The 10872-nt window shown below is 41.2% G+C and overlaps 1 protein-coding gene across 2 annotated transcripts; it reads right to left on the minus strand.

Annotated features, from left to right (window-relative positions):
• Positions 1-2595: 2595 nt before the first annotated feature.
• On the minus strand, positions 2596-10872 carry arrdc3a (arrestin domain containing 3a). Of its 2 annotated transcripts, none has more exons than XM_064937881.1 (7): positions 10347-10872; positions 7871-7994; positions 7567-7714; positions 6709-6811; positions 6294-6550; positions 5519-5821; positions 2596-5395 (listed from the first exon to the last, which is right to left on the minus strand). In XM_064937881.1, the coding sequence occupies exons 1-7, from the start codon at positions 10624-10626 to the stop codon at positions 5327-5329; spliced, it is 1284 nt and encodes a 427-aa protein (XP_064793953.1). In that variant the 5' UTR covers positions 10627-10872; the 3' UTR covers positions 2596-5326. The 2 variants fall into 2 exon arrangements, with proteins under 2 accessions (XP_064793953.1, XP_064793954.1); XM_064937882.1 differs by having other exon boundaries at positions 7871-7952; positions 10347-10871.

A 10872-nucleotide genomic window follows, 5' to 3' on the forward strand; every position in this document is an offset into this window, starting at 1 on the left:
CAGCATCCAAATATTCCAAAACATGCGTCCTGTTTGCAATAAGGCACTAAAAACCGCAAAACAAATGTGGCAAAGAAATGAACTTTGTGTCCTGAATACAAAGCATTTGTTGCAAATTCAACATAACACATCACAGAGTATTACTCATATTTTCAAGCTTGGCTACATCATGGATCGTCATCGGCAAGGACTAGGGAGTTTTTTGGGAATAGAGCTAAGCACAGGCAAAATCCTACAGGAAAACCTGGTCCAGTCTGCTTTCAATGGGAGACAAATTCACCTTCTAGCAGGACAATAACCTAAAACACAAGGCCATGTACACACTGGAGTACCTTACTGATACAACATTGAATGTTCCTGAGTGGCCTAGATACAGTTTTGACTTAAATCAGCTTGACAATTTAAGAAAATACTTGAAAATGACTCTCTAGCAACGATCAACGACCAACTTGACAGAGCTTTAAGAAGTTTAAAAAGAATAATGTGCAAATATAGTACAATCCAGGTGTGCAAAGCTCTTAAAAGACATACTCAGAAAGACTCATAGCTGTAATCGCTGCCAAAGTTTATTCTAACTGTATACTTACACTACTGTTCAAAAATTTGAGGTTGCTTAGAAATGTCCTTGTTTTTTAAAGAAAAGCAATTTTTTTGTCCATTAAAATAACATCAAATTGATCAGAAACACAGTGTAGACATTGTTAATGTTGTAAATGACTATGGTAGCTGGAAACGGCTGATATTTTATCAAATATCTACATAGGCGTACAGACGCCCATTATCAGCAACTATCACTCCTGTGTTCCAATGGCATGTTGTGTTAGCTGATCCAAATGTATCATTTTAAAAGGCTAATTGATCATTAGAAAACCCTTTTTGCAATTATGACTGCACAGCTGAAAACAGTTGTCCTTATTAAAGAAGCAATAAAACTGACCTTCGTTAGACTAGTTGAATATCTGGAGCAGCAGCATTTGTGGGTTCGATTACAGGCTCAAAATGGCCAGAAACAAAGAACTTTCTTCTGTAACTCATGTCTATTCTTGTTCTGAGAAATGAAGGCTATTCCATGCGAGAAATTGCCAAGAAACTGAAGATCTCATACAATGCTGTGTACTACTCCCTTCACAGAACAGCGCAAACGGTCTCTAACCAGAATAGAAAGGGAGGCCCCGGTGCACAACTGAGCAAGAGGATAGGTACATTAGAGTGTCTAGTTTGTTAGTCTGCCTAGAAGACCAGCATCCCGGAGTCGCCTCTTCACTGTTGACGTTGAGACTGGTGCTTTGTGGGTACTATTTAATGAAGCTGCCAGTTGAGGACTTGTGAGGCGTCTGTCTCTCAAACTAGACACTCTAATGTACCTATCCTCTTGCTCAGTTGTGCACCGGGGCCTCCCTTTCTATTCTGGTTAGAGACAGTTTGCGCTGTTCCTGGAGATGGGGGTCACCGTGACTTCGCAGTCCTATTGTACCTGTCCAATTTCTGTACTCAAACCACTGTGTGTGACCTATGACTTTCACATAGGTCATGACCCCTGGAGCTTCCTGAGAGGAAAGGTCATTGAGAAACTGGAGTCAGTGTCCCTGGTGTCTGTGTGTCCAGCACCTCAGATATCAGCTTTGGCATGACCCCTGAACCCTAATACCCTGCCAGAGGAACACATCCATGTTCTCTCTAGAAGATACAGCCCACGTCAGCATTTCACATCCCTATAAGTAAACACATTTTATTAGACTAGAGTAAGGCCGGGATTCAATCCAAGGCACATTAAAGCCACGCTTCGAATTTGACTTTTAAAGGTAATTTACACTTGCAGCATTTACAGTGAATGAGAACATCAAGAAAATGCCATTAAAAGGCACCTTGTCAGCTGTTCAGCTCTATAACGTGGAGATAAGTTGGGTGGATATAAACTTGTGTTTTGGGTTGGGAGGCCTTACAGCATACACAACTTTGACCAAGACAAGTAAAACCATGTACATGTGGATATAACCGTCATGCCTGCATTGGCATTCCTTATTGATTTTGATTGTTATAGCTACTTCCTTGACATTTCTTTCTAGGAAACCACTACCAAGGGCTCTATTCAATCCATAGCGCTGAAAAGCGATTGAAATTTAAAGGCAATGTTCCCGCATTGGCAGAGACTGCATTCACGGTAAACGTTGCATGTCGGCTCAATCTTAAATTGCCTTTACATTTCAATTGCGCTATAGCGCTGATCTTCAACATATGGATTGAATCGAGCCCCAAGTCTTTTGTCAGGCTCACACTATAAAATTGGAATAGTGGATGCAGTGGAGTGAAGTCTGTTTTTAGGAACAACCAGCAGAGGCGCTGTTGCACTAGTTTATGGAAGCTTGGGCTGCGTGTGTCGTGACCATGCTCGTGATGTCTTGCCTTCATTCAAAATGTGGGACTGCTGTACTGATATTGAGCCCTTCATCTTTATATAGTCTATGGTTGGATGAGCCTAACTAAATTGATTTCAGATAACTTAGATCAGGTAAGTTTTCCGATTTTTTTAAAACCCATATGCTGAAAGTTTAATGAGGTCTCATCAAGAAGAAATTACTGATTCCCACAACAATGTACATTTTTAACAAAAGTTTATTAAACTCAAAAGAAATACTAGGCAGAAGGTTACAATCATTCAGGACATTCATACAATATCTATATATGATCGTGACTAAGAAACTATAAAAAGACAAAAGGAGAAATTAGACATACAAATAGTGAATGAAACTAATTCAAATGAGTAATATTGCACTTTGTTTCTAAAACATTTCAGATGCACTCTCCCATTTCTAATGTTTTAATTCCTCACTTTAGTAAGTCAGGAATTTAGCTTTTAAAACTGGACTACACTGAGGCCCGAACAATGGACTATAGAATTGACCAACCTGAAACAGATTTAAGCTTATTCATTTGTACTTTAGCTTGATACATATTCCCCAAGATAAAAATCAAAACAAACAAAAGTGATTTTATCTTAGAATTAGCGGTCTATTCCATTTGTAAGCTAATTCGTTCTCTGTGGGAAGGGAGGGTTGCTGATCCACAGCTGTTCCCTGAAGCTGAAAGGTGAGTAGAAATGGGGTTGTCTGACTGGATAACAAACCATCAATGCCCAAGTACATAAACTAACTACCCAGTCATCACTAAACGCATTCAGAAAAACACACAAGAGGCTTGTCCAGGGATCGTCATTAAAAAAATATATATATATTTTTAAACGATTTATTTTCTTCCCTTTTTGTCCCTTTGAAAAGCATGAAAGGACTAATCACACATACAAAGAAAAGAAAATAGCTAAAAGAGTAAGGTTGTAAATTATATCGACACTTGATAATGAAGCATCATAATTATGTCAGTTCTGTGTCAAGGCCACTAAGATAAGATCACTTTAATTTGTAGTTTTTTCTGTCACTGTAAGCAATATTCTTATAGTTGCTAGCTAGATCTAAACAGAGCACACACACACAAACTTGTCAACTAATTATAACTGTAAACTTTCAAAAAACGTCTTAGAAGATGAAATAATGCATTTATGTCCAACACAAACACTGCTTGACCAAATGTCTCATCAAGAAATGATGTGGGATGCCCAACATTTTACAGACCTTCACTGTCAATGCAATTTTAAAATGTTTTCCTTCAAAAAGTGCCTCATGTTTAAGACAATGCCAAATCTCCACTATTACTGGTCTAGGTGTTGAATGAGTTTGAAAACCAATGTATTACTCATTTCAACCTACCACTACTTGTTCTGGCCAGTTTGAGCGGAGCTTTAGCAACGTCCAATTCTTCCCCAGCATTTAGCCAGGCTGGGTTTGTGTCTGCCCCATTATTTGAAGCATTTCATATCATGTAGTCTTACTTTTTTTTAAATTATATATAATTCTAGCATTTCAGGCTTCACTGGTCTGGAAAATAACACAGTTGGTGAATGAAGTCGGCAAGTGCAGCGATGGCAAAAAGGGAATGTCGTTCATTTTGGAAAGCTGCCTTGCTGCTCTGTGTGTATGTCTCTTCTCTCTTGTTATGGTAATATACTTTTTTTTAAAGAAATCCTCCTTTCACTATTTCAAACAGTACAATTAAAACAAAACATTTTCTTTTTCAATCATTTGGCAAGTGAGAAGATCACCTGAGACAGTGCTTTTTTATAGGCAGTATGTAAGCCTCTGTTGTATGAGTAGAGGGGCTGCAGACACAGAGTGTGCGAATTCTGATATGTCCCACTCTTTCCGTCACACACACACACACACACACACACACACACACAAAATTCTCTGCGTTTCATGTTATACTTGAGTGACAAGCTCTAGCCTGCGGCTCCTCTACTCCAGAACAAGCACAACATAAACACGAAGCAAACAATGCTTGGCATAAAAGGCATTCTAAGTTTGGAACTAAATCAAAGGACAAAACATAGTACAGAACCAGAAAAAAGGATGCCACACTTTGAACCAAACTGAGGAGGCAATATCGAAAAAGAGCTTTTGGATGGAGAGTGTTCTGCTGCATTCAAGTCCAGTCTACAAGTCATTAAGGAAATGTAATAAGGAAAAATAACATCTTAAAACAGATTAAACAAGGTCAGTGCATTGTTTTTGTCCAAATATGTTCTCTGCGTTGTTCGAAGTTGTGCGGATAAGGAGTTTATGAGTTAAGCCTGCAGTCTCTTTAGTCCAGCATTGTTACTAGGCAGAAGAAAAACAATTAGTGCTGATTTTATTCTTCTTAAAATGGAGCCACACAACTCAAGCAAAGAATAACATGTGCAAAAATCCCAAATGAGGCAGGAGGAGGCCAGTCTTTGCTCCCTTGCCAACTGCCGCTGAGCGCTTCAGACAGTGGTGGTTATATTGTATTCTCTTCTTCCTGTTTTTCTTTTTTTCCTGCTCAGGTCTCGACATGATAGTTCTGCTCTATGTGAAAGCCATGTCCGCATGTGCAGTGGTAACAGAAAATATGAGGTCGATGAAGAGCCATAGGCAGAGATGGCCCTGGCGTGTCATCACTCACTCCACCAAGGCTGTCTCCACTAAAGATTTTTTTTTCTTCTCCCCCCCTCACAGGTTAGGTGGATGTTCGACCGGCCTTTCCCCGGGCCAGGCAGGAAGGCAGACTTCCTGTGCCTTTCTCTGTGGAAGTGGGCAGGGCTTTGTTCCCCTGTGGTATTTGTTTGTTTGTTTTTTCTCTCCTCTCGACGTCGCGGGCGGAGTGCGAACGCTGTCACCGGGGGGAAGAAAAATACAAAAACAGAGTTGACTTAGAAACGCCCAAAACATCTCCGGGCGGGGGTTCTGTGTTTCCTTCAACGTGATGGACAAGTGTCAGGTCTCCTCTCCTCCGTCCGGCTGGCTTGATCGGGATTGGGATCAATCTAGAGGAAGAGGAGGAAACACTGCTTTAACAAAAAGACCAAGACCTCTTGGCTACCAGGCTTTAGTATGATCACTTACTGCAGTGTGTAAAAGTTGAGGGTGTACGCTGTGCTGATGCATACCTCAGAGTAGAGCGGAGGAGGCTGGAAGCGGAACTCCTGGATGTAGGCAAAGAGTGGTCCCTCAAACTCATCCCTGGCTGAGGTCACCTCCAGGCTCCGTCTCTGCTCCTCTGTCACGATCTCTGAATAGCTTGGTGGGGCTTCAGGGCGCTCTGGCAGGGCCATGCCTAGCCAGCTCATGGTCATGCTGCACTGGCTGCTGACACTGGAGGTGCGGCTGCCGAAGGGGTGCAGCGGGATAGTGCCGATGACCAGTGGCAGGTTCAGAGACAGGTTCATAGCTCCGGGGATGTCCACGTACACCTGGAGAGGGTGAGCAGCACACAACAGAGGGTTAGAACTGAAGGTCCACCTTCATTGAACAACAAACCTGTGTGTTCAACAGTGTTAAGACTTGGGCAAGGGGCACTCCGATGACAGGGTAAAGAGGTCATTAGCACCTCTAAGACAGGCGTCGACACTAATATTCTAGACTGATCCTCTTAACTGCGTATGGAGAGAACACAAGGTATGATGGGAGTGTCTTTGCCATGACTGCCTAGGTCACAGGCTTTTATGGGAACTATCGAGAGCTTTCTAGGAACCACTCAAGAAACCTATTAAAATGTGCCTAGTAACCATGTGGATCCTAATGACGCATATTCTCATTTTACAGCACACTATACTCCATATTTATACGGATGATAGCTACAGATTTCTCTCAACCCGTTTGAATTGGTTTACAAATGTCAGAGCGAGAAAGAGATGGTCTCTTCAGGGCAGTAGCTGTACTAACCATGAGAGAATACTCCACTCGGATGATGCTGCAGTCCAAGATGGAGGGAGAGATGGGGGGGATCTTCAGCATTTTGCCATTCCACGTCTCCGTCTTGCCCGAGGACAACGACTCTCCTCTGATGTTGGCCACCAGCTGTTTTACCTCCTTCATTTTCCCTTTGGCGTAGAAGGTCTGTGTTTGGTAAATGGCTGCCTTTGGCACGACCATGCGAGACGAGCAATTCTCAATCTCAGCGAAGATCTGAATAGACTCTCCTGCAAAGACAAGTAAGAAGCGGTTCAGTTAAATCAGTTAAAGGATCCTTTGATTGAGATGTCACAAACATAATACGGCAGTCATCTACAGTCATTAATCTACAAGAGTGCCAAATGACTAATCAATACGAGTGACAGAGTCGGGGTGTTCCTCTTACCTGGGGTATATCCCTTCCTTTCGATTTTGGCACTTAAGGAGATTGGACCTGAGGTGCAGAACCAGCAGCATAAAGTCTTGTCTTTTGTGCCTGCCTGGGGCGACTGAAACAGAGAGCGAAAACAAGGAAACGTAAGTGTTTGGAAAATACTTTATTCCTCTACCCAATCATCCCTAGGGGGAAAATACATGTTATTGGCCCCTGGCAGAAACTGTACCCTTGTGCAGCTAGCATAATGACATACAGCGCCTGAGGCCTGTCATTCAAATACAGGGAGATACCAGTTTCTCTTTCCATATACCCGGAAGGCATGTTTAGACAGCAGGTGGCTGTCACAGACAACCCAATACTTAAAATCAGCAGTAATTTCACACACACATAAATCAACATCATCGCTTCATGCTGTATGTCATAATTTTTCTACTATATCAACTGATCAGGAAATAATCTGTTAGGTATGGGGAAACCGTGTTTTTCACAACCAATGTCCACTGGTGTCCTCTGTGCATTGTGTCAGTTGGTACAACAACATCAACAAACATGTGGGACAAGCTGCGACCACAATAATAGGCATTGGCAGCCACTACACCAAATCAGATTACAACGGCTGAAAAGTAAGGGGCCTGAGTGCTGGTACTGGCTAATTCCTTCTATATATAGGCAACAATTGCGGCTAGAAATTTGTCATACTTCTGCCTTTAAGTCACTCTCTTGGCTGCCAATGAAACTCGATCGCCGTTACCAAATGAACCATTGAACAATTCTAAAGACCCTGAAGAGATTAGGGGTAACCAAGGAAGTGCCTATAGTCTAACTACACATACAAACACTGTACAGGAGAAAGATCCTTAAGCTCACCAGCAGTAAGGGAGTGTTGATGTCGATGTGTTCGAAGACTGTGAATTCTTTCTTGGTCTTCATGGGCAGAAGCCATGGCCTGTGTAGCTCGGCCTTCACCCAGTAGCGCACGCTGCCGTGCTTCCCTTCGAATGAGGTAGCCAGGGGTCTGAGAGGAATAAGAGAGGGGAAAGAGGGTCATTTCAGGAGAACAAAGCCAGACGCTATTTCAATCTTCAACTAAGGACAGACATACGGATATTTAATATAAGTATTTGTCCTTTAAAAATATATATATTTTGATAGGTAAAGAGGAGATACTTACATCTGTGGAAGCTCAAGGCTGAATGCATACTCATGTCTTCCTGAATGGATAGTGGTGAGTCCTTCTTCTGAGTTGTCATCATCTGAAACAAGAGAGGGACAATATTCCAACACGTATGCCATACCTGGAAAATATACAGTACGATGTCACCTACGTATCAGAACACAGATATAAAACAATACCGCCACAACTGAGGGGAACAGAGCACAACAGAACTTCATGTCATAATTATTTTCATTTTCGGACACCAGGAAGGCACAGCTTGTAATGACAATGATGAGAAGAAGAAAAAAATGGAAATGTGAAATTATGATCTCTGTGATTAAAGATCCTTTTGACCCTTCTGGAAACACATATTTACCCATGTATAAAAAAAAACAAACTTTTAAGTCTTGAACAAAAATAATTTGACACATTGTTTAAATCAGTATTGAAATTAAAATATTGTTTTTCTAAAAGCACATAAAAGTGATATAATCTGTCCCAATCAATGATTAACTGTAAAATAGAGAATCTAATAATTATTTCTCACATTATGTATTATTCTTGTGTAATAGGCGGAGGGGGGGGGCAACGACGACGCGTTATTGAGCATTATGTGATCTGTAAGAAAATGTTGATTATTTTGTTTCTTTACATAAACTCTAGCCCGCTGTGTATTATTTAAAAGTTACGCGTTATGGAGCGGGAGCTTCGTTTCTGCCAGCTCAGCGCTCCCACCCAGCCTTAAGCAGCGGCAGAGTCGCGGTAAACAACTGCCGAACTGTCACTCAAAAGCAGACTGGAGCAGGAGAGGACCGGCCTAAACCGGAGCGAGCAGCTTCCCCAAGCCGGCTCTCTCATCACGCATTCACTGTGTGCGGCATTCAGTCCATGGCTCAACCCAACATGCTCACTATCAGGCACAGCCCTCTCAAGACCTGACGCGTGTACTGCACCGCGTCCCATAGAGACTTCACCCACTCAATATTACACGTCAGAAAATATTGTAACGGATAGAATAGAGGAACACACACAGTTATTGAAAAAGAGGACAGACAAAGAAGTAAATTATATTACTTAAACCTTTATTAAATGCCACGGATACCCTTAAAAACTGCATACATGATTGCAATAGACACATAGTAAGGCTTTGACCATTTCAAGGAACTTAAAACTATTCAACAATTGATATAAAACATGAGCAACATGCAAACATTAATTTCCCATACATAGACAGATCAAATACATTATTTTCACCATCAAGAAACATTCAAATCACAGCCAGTAACAAGGAAAAGGTAACTAAGTTGTAAATTGGGCAACACTGTACAAAATAGTTGATGGCATAAATTCAAACCCCACATTAAATGAAGCTACTTCAATTCTCGGACTGACCTTTCTATCCAATCAGCTGAACGATCAACTACCTCAGGAACAAGCTAACAAACCTGTTCTAGCGACTAGGACTACCAAGTTTCAGTGATGTGTAATTCTGAAGTGAACAAAAAGTAGTAGCCTACATTTATTATCCGCAAATAGGCTAAATTGTTATGCCTTCAGATAATCATATTCATAGCCAATTGCAGGCCTTGTTATGCACCATTCATTAGGCTACACACAGTAGGCGATCACTAAATCACTAGATAAAAGCATAATAGAACAGGCTAAATTGAACGAATGACATTTCTTTTCATGCGACTTTGTAACATTGTGCTGACAGGTCGGATACAAAGTTGCCGACTTTTTTTTCTGTCATTTTCTGCAAAAGCATGAGGTCATTTGAAGACGCATGAGCACTTCAGCCAATCAACGGAGAGAAAGCCCAGTCCCTTCACCCCACACAACCAGTTTCTGAACAGGATTGAACCAGCTTCGAACAATGGTGGAAACTTAAGAATAGCTACAACGTTCAACTTTACATGATCGCTCGATAACTATTTTTTGGATCAAACTGCACACATGTAAACAGACTGCTATGCACCTTCATGTACTGCGTTTTGAGAAAATAGTGTAATTCATATAATAGTTGTATAGGCTAAAATGAAGGAAGGATAGAGAAGACTCCCATTCAGGATATGCAGCCGACAGCCAATTTGATAGGCTAAAGATACACTTTAGAATTATGTAGTCTATATGATAACATGATTATGAAGTATCGTGCTTAAATACATTCCCATATGTCAAATATAAAAATTCATTGAAGAATACTGTAGTTGACATGTCTCAAGACATGTCAACAGCCTACAAAATGTGTTATAGACGGCTGTATAGCCAGTAGTAAACCAAATAAAAGGTATCGTTGTGAGCTGCTTCATAGATCGTCCCCAAATCGTTCTCTGTTATACATTCAATTGTGTTCATTGTTAGCCAATAGTATAGGTTGACAACACAACAGCATTCTCTGTATGGAACCTCAAGGGCCACCATGACTAGACTACACCGAGCACGTCAATAACAAAGTTATTTCTTTACAAATAAGGTTGTATATTCTTACCTCTTTCATGTCCAATGAGGATGTCTCTATGGTTGAGATATTCTACTTCTTCAGCGTAATTTTGCGTATAGGCAGTATTGGAGCCAGCATTTCGCGATTCAGTCCAACGAACTTTCGCAAATCCTTTTGCATGAATTTTAAGAGATTTCACACGGATTTCTCCAGTGACTTCGATGATCACCCTCCCTGAGACCGAGTCCCCACTTGCGAAAACGGGGACATTACTGTCATTGAGACAGTCGTAGCTGACTGTGAAGCTCTTCACCTTTCCAAGCACCATGGTGTAAAAAAAACACAGGTAGCCTACCGAAAAATGAAAGTATATGAAAAAATAATCTCATACGAAGAAAAAAAAATGTATTTGATACGCCGATCAATATCTTTGCCCTGCAAAAGCAGTGGGCATGATCAGGGCTTTCTTTGACAAAAGTTCATTTAGATGTAAAGGCTTAATAACAGCAGTGGATGCTGTTATCGTCCGCCCGTCTGCGCGTTGGTCTCTGGTCAAAGACAAGGAACTTTCGTC

This window comes from Oncorhynchus masou, chromosome 25 (assembly GCF_036934945.1).
Source record: "Oncorhynchus masou masou isolate Uvic2021 chromosome 25, UVic_Omas_1.1, whole genome shotgun sequence".
Taxonomy (NCBI): domain Eukaryota; kingdom Metazoa; phylum Chordata; class Actinopteri; order Salmoniformes; family Salmonidae; genus Oncorhynchus; species Oncorhynchus masou.